The 20832-nt window shown below is 43.4% G+C and overlaps 1 protein-coding gene and 1 long non-coding RNA gene across 5 annotated transcripts in view; one reads left to right on the plus strand and one right to left on the minus strand.

The window, feature by feature from the left end:
- Positions 1–8127, minus strand: part of MRS2 (magnesium transporter MRS2) — a 39552-nt gene extending 31425 nt beyond the window's left edge. For 3 of the 4 annotated variants that reach the window (XR_007152035.1, XR_007152034.1, XM_047857870.1), the window contains exons 1-4: positions 7833–8126; positions 5965–6038; positions 2644–2680; positions 1309–1421 (exon numbers count right to left, since the gene is read on the minus strand). Coding sequence is in view for 2 of the 4 variants with exons in the window: in XM_047857870.1 (XP_047713826.1) it covers positions 1309–1421; positions 2644–2680; positions 5965–6038; positions 7833–8004 (396 nt within the window). In the remaining 2 variants the exon portion in view is untranslated. Of the gene's footprint in view, positions 1–1308; positions 1422–2643; positions 2681–5964; positions 6039–7832 lie in introns of all 4 variants that reach the window. The other variant, XM_047857871.1, reaches the window with a different exon arrangement.
- Positions 8128–9401: 1274 nt separating this feature from the next.
- On the plus strand, positions 9402–20062 carry LOC125165244 (uncharacterized). The gene is made up of 3 exons (XR_007152036.1): positions 9402–10462; positions 18712–18794; positions 19999–20062. It is a non-coding gene; the product is annotated as an uncharacterized LOC125165244 (long non-coding RNA).
- The last annotated feature ends 770 nt before the right edge of the window (positions 20063–20832 follow it).

Consider the following 20832-nt stretch of genomic DNA (forward strand, 5'->3'; position numbering starts at 1 on the left):
AATTTCACTCATATATGGAATTTAAGAAAGACAAAAAAAAGGAGCAAAGGGGGAAAAAAAAGAGACAAACCAAGAAACTAAGATTCCTTAACTATAGACAACAAACTGATGGTCACCAGAGGGGTAGGTGGGTGGAGGGATGGGGACAACAGGTCATGGGGATTAAGGACTGCACTTGTCATGATGAGCACTGGTGATTAAAGTAAAAATTTTTTAAAAAATCAATAAAAATGTTGCTGGTATTTTCACAGGGATTGCATAAATCTGCAGATTGCTTCTGGAAGTCTGGACATTTTAACTATTTGCTCTCCCAATCCATGAGCATGGAATATCTTTCCATTTTTTCATGTCATCTTGAATTTCTTTTATCAATGTTTTATTTCTAGGTATTTTATTATTTTTGGTATTATTGTTATTACTATTTCTGATAAAATTGTAAACAGGACTGTTTAATTTCTCTACTACTTCGCTATTAGTGTACAGAAATGCAATGGATTTCTGTTGATCTTGTGTCCTGTGATTTACTGAATTCATGTAACAGTTCTTGTAGTTTTTTGGTGGACAAAGATACTTTTTTAAAGGGTTCTAGCTATCAATAACAAAAGTGAAGAATATTTTCTGAAGACTGCTTCCATTATTAGTTTTTTAAAAAATTCTAGTTAAAACGACAGAAATCTGCCATCAAAGACTTTTTAAAGAAAGCATGTCTCATGTCTACTGGAGGGCCAATACCATTGAGAACCATGTCTCATCTATTTCTGAACTCTAGACATTAGCCCATCCAAATTACATAGGTTCAAATTTATTCTGAATCACTAAGGAAAATTACATTGTATTTAGTGTACTCTGAGTAGACGGGAGAAGACTTTGTTTTAGAAAGCTTTCTGTTGAAATAAAAATATAAGTTAAGATTATAAATTTTAAGGGATATTCCTGGGCTATTTGAAGACCCAGAATATATGTTCTTGGTGGCTAAAGTTATGCTATGATGACACATAACTGTATACAACTGAAAATGTCTATTATAATCAAGATTCTTTCTCCTACCATTTCAGAAACTAGAAACCAAATTCCAACAGCGAGAATAGAGACTGCAGTCAGAACTCTTCCAACACAAAACAGAGCAAGAGTCATGCCTGCTGAACATATGTACAGAACCCACGGAAGAGTTACGCTCATAATGACACGTTATGTTATCAAGTACCCTAGGTCTCACACATCCATTGTCAGTACAAAGGTACTTTTCACCTAGATACTGATCTAGACAGCTAGGAAGCAGGAAAGGATGATGACATAAAAACCCTTTACCTCCATTCTCATGATAATTCTATTGTTTCTTGTTGTGATGCTCATCACATGCTGAAACCTCAAATCTCTGGCTTGAAGACCTAATTCTTGATATAAGTCAGTTTTCTTCTTTTCTATAAAAGAAAGATTTTTAACAAAAAGAGTGGGCCAAACCAATAAAGTGAGGAGTTTAGTTTTGTATCAGAGCACCCCTCCCACCACCAAGATCACTTTCTACTACCAGAAACAAGACAAAATTAGTCTTTTTAGTGGCCATTTTAGCCTCAAAACAAATTCAAGTAAACTTGGTCAAACTCTAATAATTCTTTTTTGGTCTTATCCACACTTCATAAAATGTCTTTGTACACAGAAGCCCCCGGGGACCAAAATAACCACAGCCATACATGATTAGGACTCATGGTATCGATTTCAAGCTCTAGAGACGGACCATCTTTTTTTGTTTTTTGTTTTTTTAATACATATTGTAAAGAACTACATTTCCTGTTTTCTATCTTCAGTATTTTAAATCTGTGAAGAGATAATTCAACTTTCTTGGTTCTTGGACTAACAGAAAATGAGAAAATAAAGTCAGTTCTTCACTAGATTCTCCTACCTGAAAACTAAAATTATTACCTAAGAGAAAGCATGATGGATGAAGAAACTCAAGAAACGATATGGTTACAGTAGCATCTGTACTTGTAGTGTCAAATCACACCTGTGACAGAGCTCGAAGTACAACAGTCATTTGAAGGACATAATGAGCAAAACACACCCAAAATATCCCACCAGGATCTCAGCAATGGCAGGGACAGGATCATGGGGTTTGGAAGCACATGAGAGATCTTGGCCGGCATCTGAGGTCAGACAGTAAAGCGATGCTTAGTTTCATTTTAAAAAGTAACTGTCCAGCAGCAGCAGAGCCCGTCTAGTGCCCTGTCCTTCCTGTCTTCTGTCACCCATTGCCACTGCAATGTCAATAGTATTCTGTAAGTCTGTCTTACATGTGGAACAGAAGATGTGTATGTGGACTAGGGCAGTGAAAGGGAGACTAAAAGAGAAATTAAATGCACTCCAGCTGCATACCAGCCTCTGCTCTCAAAATATCCCTTTAACATCCGGTTAGAGAGGAAGTGGCTCCTGACAAAAAACCAAAAACCAGTTCTGGGAGAATTGTCCAGGTACTGCCAGTTCCAATTAGGACAGATGGACAAATGCTGAAGACAGATCTCTTTCAATATACCCACATACGCAAAGGAAATCCTACTCAAAACACTACAATTTTTTAATTTCCATCAGATTCATTCACTCACTGATTAAAGAAGAAAAGTAATTTACAAAAAAATTAAACATACTCACCAAAAGAAGTAACGTTTCCCTCTTTGTCAAATTTTGTCTGAAGAAAGATAATAAAAACAAAATATTATTTTCTCCCAAATGAGACTACTTATAGTATTATACCATATGGTATTATATCTCCCAAATACAAAAAAAAATGCACAGATAAACCATAACAGCTTCTTTAGGTTAAATTCGGTTAGGAGTTAAGGTTTAAAAGAATCTCTTTCATTTGCGAGGATAAATGTGACCTTGGATTAACTTTGTCTTGGTTCCACTGGAAATCTGATAAAGGAGTATCAATGTGTGATAGGCAACATTGCTTCTGGTAAAAATGCCTGATACCTGCTAGACCGCACAGGACCAGGAAGACTGTGGACAAATTAGAAACCTCGTGGGAAGCCATGGCTCTGCTTTTCCTGGAGCATGGCTGCTCTTGTAACTGGCCGCGTTCCTCGAGGAAGCCCTGGATGGGCCCTGGAGCTGGTTATAGGAGACACCGGCACTGCAAGGTGTGGAGATTCTGAGCCAAGGTGTAACTCATACCCACCTTTAAGAACATCAACTGCTTGTACCTGAGCTGTCACATGGGGTCCAGAGAAGCTGCTGGATGGCTGCAAGGGCTTCTTTTGAAGAGGACACATCTGACGCTGCCCTTCTGTGTTTCCTTTCCTTTATCCTTCTGAGTAGACTGAAACCAACTGTGGCTCATCTTGTGAATCTAAGGATCTACTGGAGGCTATCAAGTCTCTCTGGTGAGTGTAGGGGAATCAATAACGATTTACTGAAAAGGCCTCTTCTGATAGTTTGAAGAGAGGACACAATGCAGAAAATCTACCTATTTCCCAGAAAGCAGAGGGAACATTTTTCTACAATACTTGTCCACAAGTACTGAATACTTGTCAAGTTTGAATGTGTCAAATAGCATTTAATGAATCACTATATACTAGGCTGCACTAATTACTGTTAAATATGCATTTCCAGAAAGACCCTAAGATATAGTTGAAGCAACAAATGCTGGGTTATTACCATGGAAACGTATGCATGCTGTGTTAACAGCAAAAGAACAACATCCCACAGCATATATTTTAGCTGGTTTCTCATGAGCAAGGTAAGGTCAACATAAATATGAGTACCATAAGCCATCAAAGGGCAAATTTACATCAAAAAGAACTATTTTGTGTAATACAGACTAGGTTTCCTTAATTTCACAAATACACATACCAGCTGAAGAAAGTTTGAAAATAAAGTAAAATAAAACTAATCACCCCAAATGACAAATTTTGGAGAAAGCCATGCCAATATTTTACTAAACGTTCTCCCAGCCTTTTTCCTCTTCAATACACTCATGTTACACACACTTCTTTGCAGTCGTGCCTCCTTTTCCAACTTAACGATATATGAATACTTTTGCAGGTCAATATTCACCATTTTTTCTTTAATATCTTGATAAAGATCATACAAACTATGATTTTAAAAAAATGTTTATCTTATAAAGTAACATCACCTAGAAAATGAGCTGATTAGTGAGCTCTCCTTTCAAATAGTATCAACTGATTTTCTTAAGTGTTTTTGGTACACAATTTCACCTGCAAAGAACCTTCTTTCAGTATTTAATTTCTGAATTTATTCTTAAAAATTTTTTTTAATGTTTATTCTTGAGAAAGAGAGAGAGAGAGAGAGAGAGAGAGAGAGGGAGAGGGAGAGAGAGAGAGAGATTGTGAATGGGGGGAGGGGCAGAGAGGGAGGGAGACACAGAATCTGAAGCCAGCTCCAGGCTCTGAGCTGTCAGCACGGAGCCCGACATGGGGCTCAAACTCACAGACCATGAGATCATGACCTGAGCTGGTCGGAGACTTAACTGACTGAGCCACCCAGGCACCCCTGCTTCATACAGTTTATAAAGAAAAGTTCTTATGTTCATAAGCCTGAATAATAATGATGATAATGGCTACTATATATCAAGCGCTTACCATGTGAGGCACTATTTTAACGGTTTTATGCCTCTTCCTTACTGGTGTATAGAGATGCAACAGACTTCTGCACCTTGATTTTATATCCTGTGACTTAGTAAATTTATGTGTTAATTAGTTCTAATTTTTGGTGGAGTCTTTCAGGTTTCCCACCTAGAGTACCATGTGGTCTGCAAACAGTGAAAGCTTGACTTCTTCCTTGCTGATTTGGATGCCTTTTATTTCTTTTCGTTGTCTGATTACTGAGGCTAGGACTTCCGGTGCTGTATTAAACAGTAATGGTAAGAGTGGACATCTTTGTCTTATTCCTGAATCTTAAGGGTTTCACACACAGTTGAGAGTTAATTTGAACCTCACTAGGTACTATTACCCCCAGTGTATACCAACGAGAAAACTAAGGCACAAAAATGTTATCACACCTTGTCCAAGTCTGCCCAGTTAACAGAGGTAGAGCTGAGTTCTGAATTTAGGAATGCTCGTTCAGAACAGGCACATTATTTTTTTTAAATTCAACTGTTGTTTTGAAAAAGTTAAAGCCCTACAAAAAAAGCTGCAGTATCTTACAACCAAACCCTGTGCAACTTTCACCTAGAGCCCTCTTTTGCTACGATTCTGCCCCAATGGCCTATTTCTCTTTCTTAGATACGTGTCTGTGATACACATTATTCTTATTATTTTACTCATTTCCCCCCCTGAATCATTTCAGATCATCGCAGAGATCATGAACCTTTAAAGCATACACTCTTGGGGCGCCTGGGTGGCTCAGTCGGTTAAACGTCTGGCTTCAGCTTGCTTGGGTCCTGATCTCGCAGTCTGTAAGTTCGAGCCCGCGTCGGGCTGTGTGCTGACAGCTCAGAGCCTGGAGCCTGCTTCGGATTCTGTGTCTCCCTCTCTCTCTGCCCCTCCCCCATTCATGCTCTGTCTCTGCCTCAAAAATAAATAAACGTTAAAAAAAAAAAAAAGCATACACTCTTGAACACTACACTTTTTCACTTCAACATGCTTCTGCATATGTTATATTGCATAGCACGGGTTTAAGCCCCTGTATGGCCAACAGCCTTCAAGGACTTCTAAACATATTCACGGGGAAATCTTGAGGAGGCAGTGAGGAGCTGTGATTTGAACGACCAGTTCTAGTATCAAAAGAAGACCTCCACATTCAACACCGAAGTTTCAAGGCTGCTCTTAAGCAAATCTAGCTGGCGCTCAGGTCACCAAACAAAACACAAAGACGACATGACTTGCAAGTATAATGATTCACTATGAAACAAAAAATAAGTATTATCTCGGCTGACCAGTCCACCCCAGTTAACTTAATAAGTACGGGAAGGACTTTCTTTCAGTTATCAAACGTACCATCCATACTCACCACAGTAAACACCGGGGCTACGCTGGCTAAAGTGGCTTGAGAGACATCAGAAGTTCTAAACCGGTGCATTTCACCTGAAGAATAAATCAAGAAATTCTCTGTGGTCATACAACAGGTTTCAACGTATGGCTAAGACAGAGAGCTCTTATAGTATGCGGAAGGCTTCAGACTATTTTCTGGAAACATTTTTCCTAGAGGAATGAGGAATTCCTAGAGGAATGTCCCTTTTAACACTTGTAGGTGATTATATTAGATCTGGCAGGGAATGATTTTTAAAAGTAATGGCTTAGGTGAGGTACTAGAATAACTTACGGATTCCAACCACCTTTTTTCTAATGATTACTGCTATCTCAGAGTTGAATGCACAAACGTATAACACTGTTCTGAGATTAAAAGAAAATGTCCATCTTTTTTTGCAGAATTTAAAAAGGCTTCTCATGAAAATTACATTGGTAGACATATTTTAGAAAACACATTGCAAGTAAAACCCGTTTCAGCATTCTAGGAGCAGGATTATTGGATCTCTAAGTCATGAAACCTGTAGATTTTACTTCCATGTATTAACTTTTCCACACATATACTTTACACAGTAAATACTTATGTGATGACCCATTGAACTGGAATGCAGATCCCATACTCATAAGATAACCCAATGAATTGGAATGAAAACAAATCCTTATTCGAAAATAAATCTATTTAAAACATGTAATTAGACTGAGTTGCAGTGAGTTCTGAAGAATAACCATGTCGATTTAATGACACAAAGGATGCTGTATTCAAAATACTAAAAAGGAATGGGAAGAAGGTGTAAAAAAAATTACCAATTATTTTACACTTCCAAAGTAATCACACGGACTCCACAGAATGTGGAGACACAGTCTCCTTTCCGATCTTATTCTTTCCCATTACATACACTTAGTGACTCCTGTAATTGTTAGCATCTGGGGCTTGTTGTTTCCCCTTTACAAAATACAAATTATAAGAGTCAGGTGAATAAAAGTAAAAGAGCGGTAATAAATCAGCATTTGCTAATCAACCACAAGTTAGATAAAGTGTTTCCAAATCGGGGATTGTGAATCTCAACGTTTGTCCTAAAACATCAGATGGGCTGAAACTGGGATTCCGAGCATTATCAAAGGAGGGAAAATGCGATGTACCCAAATACAGACTCCCTGTTGAGCGTGGGGAAGGACGTGGCGATGGCGAGTTGTACTTCAGAAAGCTTTTGAGAATAAAACTGAGAAAACTAGAGGGCAGCGCAATACTTTTGAGGAGCCATACATTGTAACGTCGCTCGTTTCTGAGTATTCTCACCCACATTCTCACACTTGGGGAAATGTGATCATTATGCTGTATCACATGGTGAAAACATTAACAGCTCTGATTCCTCCTCCTCGCCACTGCTCGGACCCCTGTGGCTGTCACACTGCCCTGGAAAACTAAGTCAGAGCTTCCTCGGGAGCAACTCTTACTACGAAGTCTCCCAAGTTTTCAGCCTTATTTATAGGTGCGTCCCCATTCCTCACTTGAGCAATGGGAAAAGGGTTACCAGTGTCCATCAGGAAGGGAAAGAAGACTGGGAAGAGACAGTAACAGACAATTATTTCAGGCGGACGAACCCAATCTCGGCTTCAGAGCTACCATATAAGGAATTAGGGAGAAATTCTCGTTAAGAACATTCTTCCCCCTGGGGCACTGCAGAGGGAGGGCTGCAGCGAGGGGCGTGGGGATCTCGGCGCTGGGCGGACCTTCCGGGCGGGAGCCCCAAGGGCGGACTCGGGGCTGAGGCCTGCGCAGGGTCGGACGGTCGGGTCAGGGCCCTGAGGTCGACGCAAGATCGGCGTCCAAGGCCGCGGAGAGGGCCGTACCTGCCACTGGGGGCCGGCGGGGCCCGCACAGCGGCGCGGCCCGGCTCCGCCCGAGGATGTGGGCCGCGCGGCCGCAGGCGGCAACTGGGCGCGCCCCAGGCGTCAGGCCCTGGGCCAGAGCGCACAGCGTGCGCCGGGGCAGGAGCCGGCTCAGGCTCCGCAGGCGTTCCATGGTGCTTGAGCGAGCAGGAGGTGACAGCAACACCCCAACCCCTCATGCCGGACGGTGGCGGGTCGGCCGGCAAGACGCTGCCCCGCGCGGGCGCTTTAAAGAGCGACGGCTGCGTACGGCGCATGCGCGGGTGGCGCCGCGCCTGCACTTCCTCTCCCGCGCATGCTCGGAAGGTGACTTTGGGCACGCTCCTTGAGTCCCTTGGCCAATCAGAGTTCGCGTCCCGTACGAGGCAAGTCGGGGAGGGGTGGGGGGTAGGTGGGCGGGGCGCGCTTACCTGCGCCACCCCAGCTGCGGAACCGGCGCTTAACCCCTGCGACCTTGCAGAGGTCAGGCTGGAGCGTAAAGGGTGGGTCATTGCTAGTGATTGGTGATGGTTGGATGTGAAGAAATACAGGACCATAATGCTTTGCCGTTTCTGGAGCGTCTTCGTACTGAGGATCAGATACGCAGTTTGGAAGTGAGGAACTTCTACCCCGTTCCTAACTCAATTTATATTTAAATGTATTGTAGCAGAAACAACTGTCATATGGAATGATGGACTAAACTTCTGCTGGTGAAGATGGAAGCACATAAACTCACAAGATTTACACTCAGTATTTAATCAACTGTAAGATAGTATCAATTCCAAGGTAGCATTATTTTATGTACCAGCAAGAAAGAAAAAGTGCTGAGAAATTATGTTTTCTATCATTTTAAGACTCATCCCAATTTCAGTGTTTTTTTTTATTACTCATTTTGAGAGAGAGAGCCTGTGCATATGCACAGGCTAGCCAGTGGGAGAGGGTCAGAGGGAGAGAGAGAGAGAGAGAGAGAGAGAATATGAATGAATCCCAAGCAGGCTCCACACTGTCAGTGCAGAGCCCCACATGGCTCCATTCCATGAACGATGAGATCATGACCTGAGCTGAAATCAAGTCCAAGGCTTAACCAGCTGAGCCACCCAGGCATCTCCTGATTTCAGTCTTTATTTAAAAAGTGGGTTTTAGAAGTGATTAAATACAGTATATGTGTATATTTTAATTTTTTTTAATGTTTATTTTGAGGGAGCATGCATGTGTACAAGCAGGGGAGGAGCAGAGAGAAAGAGAGAGAGAGAGAGAGAGAGAGAGAGAGAGAGAATTCCAAGCAGGCCCCATGCCCAGCCAGGAGCCCCACTAGTGGCTTGAACTCATCACTGAGGAATCAGGACCTGAGCCGGTAGCAAGAATCAGAAGCTCAATGAACTGAGTCACCCTGGCACCCAGTATATATATATGCATATTTTTAAAGCGTGAGTTAGTAGACTTGTGCCTTCCAGAGTAGTAACACAAGACAGACACGAGCTTCACAGATTCCCAATCACTGTGTATAAACACAGAACAATGGAGAACTTTTTGTTTTTTCTGTAGGGTATTGGGAATGAAGCTGAATCAGGAAGCCAGCAGACAGAAGACTTCACAGAAGAGGGGGTGTTTGACTTCAGCACTGAGAGCAAAGGATAACATCAAGCCTTAAAATCTGGAAAGAACGTACCTCATAGATTTTTCATTTTACTAAGCGCTTCAGTGATGAAACAGTTCTTCCTAAAACACGCCTTCAGAGACCTTTCTTTGAGACAATATGTGATAATTCTTTTAAAAAAACTTGACCCCCCCCAGCTCAATGAGACAGCTGTGTTTAAGATGGCCTTGCAGAGCCTTAGAAAAGCTCTGGGAAATGGCCAGACACATCACCTTGCAATTCGTGTCAAGAGTTTGGAATTTAACCTGAGAAGGGTAGGCGCCATAGGGGGACTTCAATGAGCAGCGAGGTAAAGATCTGAGGTATGTTTAAATGGATAATTCTGTGTGGGGAAGAGATTACAGAGAGTCAAGTGTGGAGGCAGAGAGATGGCAATGATGCTTTGTGCCAAGATGGAGATGGGGAGACAGGGCGAGCTTGGTCCTATATATTGAAGACCTAGTTGACAAGATTTGCAGATGGGATGTAAGCAAAGAGGCATAGAAGTTGACTACTTTTTTTTTTTTTTTTTTTGCCTAAACAACTGGGCAATCATGATGGCATCTAGTGAGAGGGAATTTGAGAGCGGAGAAAGTTGGAGATCAGGTTATGGCATTGTGTTTGATTCTGGACATGCTAAATCAAATATCTAAGCATTGGTATCAAGTAAGCAGTCTGGAGTTTGGGGGAGATGTTGGTGCTAACATACACATTGGGAGCTGTGTAGAGGTATTTAAAGCCATGAGACCGGGTATGATCTCTTAGGAAGCGAGACAGCAAAGAGAAAAGTTTCTATGATTGAGCCCTAGATCCTCCAGCATTTAATCGTCGAAAAAAGAGGTGGATCCAGCAGAAGAATATGAGAAGGGGTGGCCAGGAAGGAGGAGTAAAATCAGAGGGTGGAATCCTTGGAGCAAAGTGAAGAAAGTGTTTCAAGAAAGAGGAAGTGCTCAATTACGTCAGATGCTACTGACAGGTAAGATGAGAAATGGGAATTGCTTATGTTGGAAGTGACACTGGAGTTTCCTGGTGATCTTGACAGGAGCAGTTTCCGTAGGGGTAGGGATTGGGGTCTGAATAGTCATCTTCCTATTCAGCCCAAGCCGTGACAAGATCCCAGAAGACTTCTGCACCTATATAACAATTTAGCCTTAAGTTTTTTTTTTAAGTTCATTTACTTTGAGAGAGAGAGCAAGCAGGGGAGGGGTAGAGAGAGGGAGAGGGAGAGAGAGACAAGCCCAAGCAAGCTCCACGCTGTCAGCACAGGGCTCAAACTTGAGAACCGTGAGATCATGACCTGAGCCAAAATTCAGAGTTGGACGCTTGACTGAGCCACCCAAGCACCCTGCCTTAAGTTTCTTTAATCTCTTTTCTCACCTCTTGAGCTCCAAAGCATGTCGGTTACCTCATCCCCACCTCTGGATTGTATTCTTACCTAGAAATGTTTCATGTCAGGAAAGCCATACCAGTAACACACTCTCTGACACTAGCCTTCTGGAGGCTTTATACCCACAATTATATTTTCCCATCGGACCCTTGCTGGCTGTTCTCCCTTCTCTACCTAGCCTGGATTATGTAACTGATCATCTGAAACCTCTAGGACTTAGTACTTGGAACATGTAGCATTCAGGGGTGTAATCCTAGAAACTACTTTATTTTTGTCCCTCCAATCCTGCTGAGTGGGGCTAGTCCTTCTCCAGCCTCTTGAAAACTTGGGTAGGTCCCATGACTCTTCTGGTCCCTCGGCCCTATGTTCACTCTGTTATCAGTTCAGTAATTGAAAACGTCCACTCCACATACCAATTTCAATTCAGTAATTTGCAGTATCAGACCCCTCATACTAATCACAGCTGCAATCTTCATTCAAAGAAAGGACTCGGTACCTCTCTCCTTGTTGGGCCTGGAGGCAAACAAGAATTTTTGGTGTGGGTAGAGATTTTGGACAGCTCCCCCCAACCCCTTCCCACTCCTTTTCTTACTCCATGGCTGCCATTTCTGACTCTGCCGGGGCAGTGAAGCCAAGTTAGAATGAACGAGTCTTTGACTGAAAGGCAGCGTCGTGCTCTCTATAGGCAGGGCAGATATTGAAGCTGACCCCATTGAGGGCATGTCCACGGGTTCTCTGGAAGACCTTCCGCTCTTCCCTCCAGGCCCATCTGGTTGCCAGTCCTTTGATGCGGACAGTGACCCTCCTGATCACTTACAAATTCTGCCTCTTCTTGCCTCAAATGACCAGGCTCCTCTTTTCCCGACCTGCTGCTCTTTTGGGCAGGATCCTTTAAAAAGCAACCCAGCCTGATTTCCCATTGTCACGTGTTCACCCCAGGATTCATGCACCATTAGAGGGGAGCACAATTACTTCCCCAGCATAGAGCTGCTATCTTTTGCTTAGGTACAAGCCTGTGACATCTTCAAGCTCTCAGAGTGACTTTAAGACGTCCCTCTCAATAGACTTGAAGTGAGTGGCAAGCACTCTCCTTACCCCTTTCTCTGGAAGTGTTTCTAAATCTTCCACACCATGTCTGGCCTCAGTCTTCAGTCTTCTGATCCTTTGACATCTTCCACCTGGGTGAGAGGTCCACCTGTGTAGTGGCTTCTCTATAAATTCCCTTCAGAAGTTGGTAACTGACCTTGGTGCTGGTACCCTATCTTGGCACTTCAGCGGAAACACCTGTATTCCTCAGCACCCTCGATCCTTTGCACTTCTTTTATTCGTTAATGAAGTTATTCATTTCACAAGTACTTGCTGAGCATGACAATGTGCCAAGTATTATTTTAGGTTCTGGGGTAAATGCGTGAAGGAAACAAAGTCCCTGTCTGTAGTGAGTAGAATGCTGCCCCCCCCCCCCAAATTTATGTTCGCTGGGAACCTCAGAACATGACCCTATTTGGAAGTAGGAGTCTTTGCAGGTTCAACTAGTTAAGCATCTCAAGTTGAGATCATCGAGGATTTACGGTGTGCCCTCAATTCAGTGACTAGTAGTCTTTATCAGAGAAAGGAGAGGGAGGCTTGACCACTCAGACCTAGCAGACCACCATGTAAAGGTGGGAGTCGAGATTGGAGTGATTCAGCTGTAAGCCAAGGAGCACCAGAAGCCACCAGAAACCAAAAGAAGTGTGGATGGATTCTCCCCTAGCGCCTTCAGTGGGAGTGAGGTCTTGCTGATACCATGAGTTTGCTCTTCTAGCCCCCAGAACTGTGAAAGAATAACGTTCTGTTGTTTTAAGCCGCCCGTTTTCTGGTACTTTGTTACGGCAGCCCCAGAAAATGCATACCCTGCTTTCCTGTAGCTTAAATCCTAGTTGATGGGGGCCTATAAAATTCGGGGCCCCAGCTGTGCCCTCACTACCACCCGATGATTATTTCACTGCCCTCTCTCAGTCCCTGCCCCCCTTCTCTCCCCGTAACACCTCCTTTAAGTCTTTACTGGTGTCCTCAAACCTCTTATTCCAGCCAAGCTCCTCCAGTCATTTCCAGTACACAAGAATTTTACTGAGGGGAAATACACGCTACAGATCAAAAGCAAACAAGACATATTATAGTTTTATGTTTCCCTTCAGCTTAATTTACTGTTAAGTTCGACCTTTTGTGGCTCTTTAATACTTGGCTTCAGAATTCAAATCAAAGCCTCCTGCCAAAGAATTGTGGGCCTTTAGTAAGAAGTAAATTCCTTCGGAGCCTCAGATGTATGTTCTGGTTACTCTTATCCCTTCCCAACAAATATGGTCCAGGCACTGTACTTGGTCCAGGGAATACAAAATAAAGAGATTGATTTTAGTCTTGGGGAGCTCACCTGAGAAACATGATAATGCAGACAACTGTTTAATTTCCCTTGTGAGAAGAAGGTCACTATCAGTGACCAGTGCAGGGTCTCAGGGCACTTGGATGCGGTGAACCAGCATGCGAGGGCAGGGAAACCCTTTCTCAGGAAATGACAGTTTGGTTGAGACTGGGATGCATAAGCATTAGCAACAAGGAGGGACTGAAAAAACATTTCCAAAACGGGGAAAAATGCGTGGGAAAACAAGTGGGGTTTTTTTTGGTCATTGGAAGAATTGCCAGAGGTGTCTGACGACGCATGGTGGATGAGGCCCTCGAGTGGGTCTAGGTGAGGCCAGAGGGGCAGATGGGAACTAGATTGTCCTGGGCTTTATACAAGTTAAGGAGTTTGGATTTCATTCTGTGAGAAATAGGGAAAGTATCAAAGGGCTTTAAGCTGGGGGAAGGATTCCATTTTCATTCTTAGATGATCACCCTGGAGACGTCTTTGGAGACGAGACTGTATGGGGCAGGGGAAGAGGAGGAGCCGGAAGACCACTGGGAGGCTTCTGTAGGCATCCAGACAAGACTTGAGGGGGCGCTGGGTGAGGGCAGGGAGAACGGTCATGGAGAGAAAAGACTGGAGAGATATATAGAAGTAGAGCGGGTAGGACCAGGTGATTGGTAAGAGGGAGAAGGCATATAAGCCTGCTGGGGCTGCCGTAACAAAATTCCACAGACTGGAGACTTAAACAACAGACATTTCTTTCTCACGGTTCTGGACCCTAGGAGCCCAGGATCAAGGTGTTGGTAGGCTCTCTGCTTGGCTTGTAGATGGTGCCCTTCCCTGTGCCTTTTTCTGCACATATACATCCCTGGTGTTTCTGTGTGTCCTAATCTCCTCTTCTTGTAAGGACACCTGTTCGATTGGATCAGGGCCCACCCTAATAATCTCATTTCTATTACCTCTTTAAAGGCCCTCTCTCCAAATATGTTATGTTCTGAAGTCCTGGGGGTTTGGGCTTTAAGATATGCATTTGGGGACACCATTCATTCAATAGCAGAAAGTAACGATGAACCCATGATTCTGAGAGAAGCAAGATGGTGGTGGATAGTGCTATGTACTGAGTAAGGGAAACCCGGAGGAAGAAGAGTTCAGCGGAAAGAGTGGGAATTCTATTTGGACCTGTTGAGTTGGAGATTGCCGAGCACATATCTAGATAACGTTGGTCTGGAGTAGGGGATAAAGCGGTGGGCTAGACGGAGAAATGTGGGGCTTGGGCATGTAGAAATAAGCGAAGCTGTGGGCATGTAGGAGGTTGCCCGGGGAGGATGTGAAAGGAGGAAGGGTCCAGATCACATTCTCCAGGGGACACCAACCAATACCGGAACCTGGAGCAGGAGGTCCCCAAGAGATTAAGGGGATGGGCCCTGTGGTCCAGCATGGACTAGCCCAAGTGGTAGGAGCCCCCAATAAAATAGTGGAGTCACTCTGAGAGCTTGCTGTATTTGACTACAGTGGGAAGGTAGGGAAGGTAGGGAAGGTAGTGAAGGTAGTGAAGGTAAAGGGGACTAGAAGTTACCATAGTTTGAGTCTTCGTTAAGTTCCCTAAGAAAACAACCCAGGCTTCTCCTTAGTAAAAATGAATGTAGATCCTCGGGGGGGGGGGGGGGGGGAGGCTCTCCCTGATGGGTTTGGAAGTCTGGCGCACTGTCCCTCCACTGTTTTCCCTGGGGCTTTCTTACTGCCACTGCCATCATTCTGAAGTGGAGTTCACTCTTTTGAAAGTTCTGCCTCAACCGCGACTACATATTGCGTTTTCTGTTATATACCAAGCATGCACTAAGCACCACAAGCAGTAAACCGGAGGACAAGGTCCGTGCAACATTGTGTTACTGCTTTAGTTTCCCAGACAGCCTCATCTAACTGCCAGGTTTCCTCAAGGCAGTAGTCTCCAACTTCTTGTTTAATCACAAAGGATGCTTTGTGTTACTTCCCTCCCTCCCAGAGAGATCTGGCAATTCCTACAATATTACATCAGATGAAATAAACTTGTATGTAGTAAGTGTCTGCATGTGTTGTTTTGCTTTTTAGTGAGTCTCATATGTTTTCGAGTAGATAAATGGTCAATTATTATTAAGTCATTTCTAAAACGTTGAAAGTAGCTTTCAGACTCTCCTTATTGTCATAGAGCCTCAGGATTTGGGCATCCCAGGCTGGGGATCCTGGTCCTAAAAGAAATGCTTTTCCATGGTTGCCAGAGGGGTGACTATGTTAAAGTCGATCTTTCTCTCTCCTTTCTCCTGCTCTCGATGCACCTGTTGCTAGCAGGCACGTTTTTCTAATGAAAACATTTCAGCCCCATGTAGAGTTAATTTAAACAATTTCACCTTTCTAGTATTTCTCTGAGGGACAAGAATATCTAAATTTATATCTCACGGAGGGTATCAACCAAAACACCCAAATACATTTTCTATTTTGAAAAACAATGGCTGAAGATCGTTAGCATATCATGTTCCAAGAAAAAAATACATAATCCAAAAGAATGTAGTCAGACGTGATTCATGATTCATAAGAATCTTCCTTTCTGAGTTACTGGCTTTATTGCTGGAAATTTAGCAAAACGTACTTGGTTTTGTACTGAATAAGTACTGCGTACAAGCTGAAGGTTTATATATTGCATAGGAATGGAAAGTATTACAGAGCATTCTTGTATCAAGGTTTTTCAACCTCAGCTCTACGGACATTTTGGATCAGGTGATTCATTATTGGCGGGGAGCGCTGTCCTGGGCATTGTAGGACATTTAGAAGCAGCCCTGACCCACTAGGTCCTAGCAGCACACGGGCCCTGAGATGTGAAGCCAAAGATGTCTCCAGGTGTGGTCATCTTTTCCTGGGCAGCAAAATCACTTCTGACTGGGAACCACTGTATTTTATTTTTTTTTTTTAATTTTTTTTCCAACTTTTTAAATTTATTTTTGGGACAGAGAGAGACAGAGCATGAACGGGGGAGGGGCAGAGAGAGAGGGAGACACAGAATCGGAAACAGGCTCCAGGCTCCGAGCCATCAGCCCAGAGTCTGACGCGGGGCTCGAACTCACGGACCGCGAGATTGTGACCTGGCTGAAGTCGGACGCTTAACCGACTACGCCACCCAGGCGCCCCTGGGAACCACTGTATTTTATAAGAATTAGAAGAATCCACCAACCCCAAGACCGTTTCTCCTTTTGCAAGTTAGACCTCTTTAAATTTTGACAGACATTTTCTTCACACATAGTAGACATTCAAAAGTGCAAATCTAACGTTACCGGACTGTAGCACTGAATTAAATTTTATTCTTTATGACTTAAACATGTGTCCTGATTTATTTGCATCCATTACCACAAACCACGAGTCCAGCTTTTAAAATCATGATCCTGTTGGGACGCCTAGGTGTCTCAGTTGGTTGGGTGTCTGACTTTGGCTCAGGACATGATCTCATCTCACGGTTTGCCCAGTGTTGGCTCTGCGCTGACAGCTCAGAGCCTGGAGCCTGCTTGGGATTCTGTGTCTCCCCCTCTCTCTGCTCCTCTCCCGCTCGTGCTCTGTGTCTGTCTCTCTCAAAAATAAACATTACCAACATGTTTTAAAAATTAAAAAAATAAAATCATGATCCTGTCTATACCCAGGACCTGCAGTGGCAAACTGGGATCTCTGGGGTCTGGGTCTGTGATCCACTTGGGGGTTCCAAGAGATAGCTTCCCCACATTCGAAAAGTTTTCAGAACTTTGGCCACAGGAGGGAGCACTATTCCTGTGCTTGCTTGTTCATTTATTGACTATTTTAATACATGCTTTCAGAGTTAAGTGATACAGGGAATTCCTAACCTAGGAATCAGAGGCACAGTTAGTGTATTAGTCAGGATTTCCCAGAGGAGCTGAACCAACAGGAGGAAAGGAGATTTGTCAGGAAGAACTGGCCCACTTGATAATGTCTGAGAAGTTCCAACGTCTGCCAATCTGCTGTCTGCAAACTGCGGACCCAGGAAAGCCTGTGGTGTGATTCAGCCTGAGTCTGAGGCCCGAGGCCAGGGGACCCAATGGTGGAAAGGCCAGTCTGGGAGCGGAAGATGAGAGCAGACATCCCAGGTCAAGCAGGGAGGCCGAAGAGAAGTAAGTGGTGAATTCCTCTGCTGGTTTGCTTTGGTTTTTCTGGTCAAGCCCACCACCCATTCAATGACGCCCACCACACCGGCAACAACAATTTACGGAGTCTGTTGCTTCAAGTGCTAATTTCATCTGCCGACACCCTCACAGACACCCAGAAATACTGTTCAACCTGGGCACTCTGTGTGCCCGTCAAGTCAGCGCCTAAATGTAACCATCACCACCATCCACGTCGGGAATCCAAACACCTCTCCGTTCTTAGGATCTGAGCTTGTGCCCACCTGCCACTGCATTTATTTCACAGTTGTAATTTTGGAAAGCAGTAGGCCAAGGTAGAATCTACACAACAGATTGCTGTCCCACGCAACCGTTTTAAAGAATTTCTCAGACTGAAGGTGTTCGAACTAACCTCTTGTACTTTGGGGAGAGCACATATGTGCAGACCCCTGCTAATCGGTGTAGTATCCACCTCTATATGACATCTGCAGGTACGATGAGGAGGTGTCGAATCTGAGGCAGTGCGTGTGTGTGTGTGTGTGTGTGTGTGTTTCATTATTAGTTTTTTCCTTTTTGTAAAGATTTAGCATCTGTCAAAAGTTTTAAGTTTTCGCTTGTGAAGATAGTAGGCCTAATAAGTTTTACACTTCTAGGCTTTAAAAAAATACACGTCCATGCCCTTCATACTATCACACGCTTGAACTGGCTGTGGAGGACAGCCAAGAACACGATACGGTGAATCTGATGAAAATTTACTTTAAAGTAGTTCAGATTGGGGGAGAGAGAATTCAGTAGAGCAAAGCCTTGTGTGATGTGTGTTCTATTTGTTAAATTTACACGAATTTATGTAAAATGTATACATTTTTCAAAAATGTATTAAGTTTTATTAAATCTTACCATTCCTGTCTTCTAAACACCCAGCTTGTCATAGGATAGATCACTGTCTCCTCTTTCCTCTCCCAGCACAACGGGAAGCCCATGTTAAGGTCTGAACCATCTAGGATAATCTGGAAAGAATGGAATTTCACTCTTCCGGGAATGTTGGAAATGTCCGGGGCCACCCCTTCTGCAGTTTACCAGACATAGAAGTGACATTTTGAAACCGATAGAGATGCAACCACACATTTTTAATATAGTCCTAAATGCCTAAGGAAATGTCTCCTATGATCCAAATTACGATAAGGACGGCATCATTTAAGCTGAGGAGGGGGTGCGGGGAATGAGGCTCAGATTTAGTTATGGGTAGTTAGCTAGATGACGCTTTTTGTGTCAACCCTTCTTACTGGGAATGTGTCTGACCGTGTTCTTCTTTTCTGCGACAGTCAGTGAAGCTTTGGTGACCTGGGTCATGACGCTAAATGCAATTGCTTACTGAGTGATGCGCTGGCACTGGGTTTTATACCAGGTAAACCGACTTCTGATTGCCATAACATCTTACAATCGTGGTTGGCCGATGATGGCAGGACCCCGAGAAAGCGGCTGCCGGCTTTGCTTCCCGTGCTCTCGGGGGCTCTCTGATTTGGGGATGGAGAAGTGGTGGCTGCAGGAGGGGCGGGGGCTTGTCAGGTAGGATGAGGTCTTGGGGCAAGGCTGTCAGAGAGATTTGTGAGGACTGACCCCACGGGATGACATTCCTTCTTCCAGTTAACACACCTGCGATGACAAGACGCCCCAGTGTTTGATGGAACCCTAAGAAGGAAAATCATTTCAAACAAATGAGGAAGATAATTTCAAATAAATGAGGACACAATACTTTCTCATAGATTTTTTTAAGGTTTTACTTACTGAAAGCTCTTTTTCAGATTTTATTTAGACATGGGTTTCTATTGTATAAGTCTTGTACATAAATGGGAAAATGTAAGCAAAATATTGGTTAAGACACTCCTAAGACTTGTTGTTCCAATGTTAAATCATAGTTTAATCTTAATTTTTAAAAATGTTTATTATTTATTTTTGAGAGGGAAAGAGAGAGAGAGAAAGAGCGGGAAGGAAAGAGAGGGAGAGAGCACAAACCGGGGAGGGGCAGAGAGAGAAAGGGAGACACAGAATCTGAAGCAGGCTCCAGGCTCGCCCCCTAAATGAATTTTTTAAAGATTATACCATGATTGGAGTGCCTGGGTGGCTCAGTGGTTAGGTGTCTGACTTAGGCTCAGGTCGTGATCTTGAGGTTCGTGGGTTTGAGCCCCGTGTCAGGCTCTGTGCTGACAGCTTGGAGCCTGGAGCCTGCTTCGGATTCTGTGTCTCCCTTTCTCTGCCCCTCCTCTGCTTGTGCTCTGTCTCTCTCAAAAATAAATAAATATTAAAAGAATAAAAAAGTCAACTAAGCTTCATATATGAAGTATTAACCATGCACATCTCTCAGCTTGGGTGGTGGCAACATGAACCATTTGGCCTGATTCCTTCTTGCTCACACAACACACAACTACCTGGTCAAGGACAGGTATAAGACTACCTTGACTGTAAGGCACATCCTGACTTCAGAGACGATGAAGAAAGGTATGCATCTTGCAATAAATGTAATGTGGTGATTTGTTTTTTCTTTCCTCTCTTCCTCCTTCTGCCTCGAGTAAATTCGTGATACTAATTTTTTTTTCATTTTTCTCTTTCAGATGAAAACTGAGTTAATCATGGGAAAAATCAGGCAGAGTTCAGGGTGTGCTGGGTTTTAAATAGGTGAGGTTTTACTGCATGTGAACTTACATGGACCTACAGCCTTCTCATCTGTTCACGTAGATGTTTTAAGAAGTTCTTTTCAAATCTACACCCCTTATGGTTTTTCTGCACTATCTGAAAATGTCACTGGGAAATGATCAAACAGGTCATAAATCTGATGGGCTGAAAAACGTTATATTGCACAATCATTGAAACTTCTGGAGTTAGTTTATAATTAAGTTAGAAATCAATATATGTGAGGAGAAAGTACCAGGGTGTCTGGCTTCCATCCTACTACTTGCCATGCTAGTCATGTCTTGTTGACCGATACCAGTTTTCTAAATTGGAACCTCCAAACTTTAAATGACATCAGAACATTATAGTTCACTAAGGCAGCTCTTTCCATTAATTCAGAGACTGGACTGCAGTTAACCAGTAACTTCTGCATCAGTGACATAATTTCTTGCAAAATTGGTATTTTGTAATGGTTAACTTTGCTCCTGGCTGTTCACAGCAGGGGGTAGTTCTCTTTCATCAAAGTCTTCTGTTTATTACAGTCCACCAGGGCTTAAGACATTATGCCTTAAAACAAAACAAAACCCTCCCAGGTACTAAGTGGTAGTACTATTTTACCTCACTAATTGTCAGTGAACTAAGGAAACCCTTCCAAAGTGCTTACTAAACAATTGATAGTCCAAACTGGGCATCTAAGATTTTGCCAGAAGTAGCCTTTTAATGATGATAGAGCCAGAGACATAGTCATCTAAGTCATCTTGCTGGTGTTAAAGCGT

This window comes from Prionailurus viverrinus, chromosome B2 (assembly GCF_022837055.1).
Source record: "Prionailurus viverrinus isolate Anna chromosome B2, UM_Priviv_1.0, whole genome shotgun sequence".
NCBI lineage: Eukaryota > Metazoa > Chordata > Mammalia > Carnivora > Felidae > Prionailurus > Prionailurus viverrinus.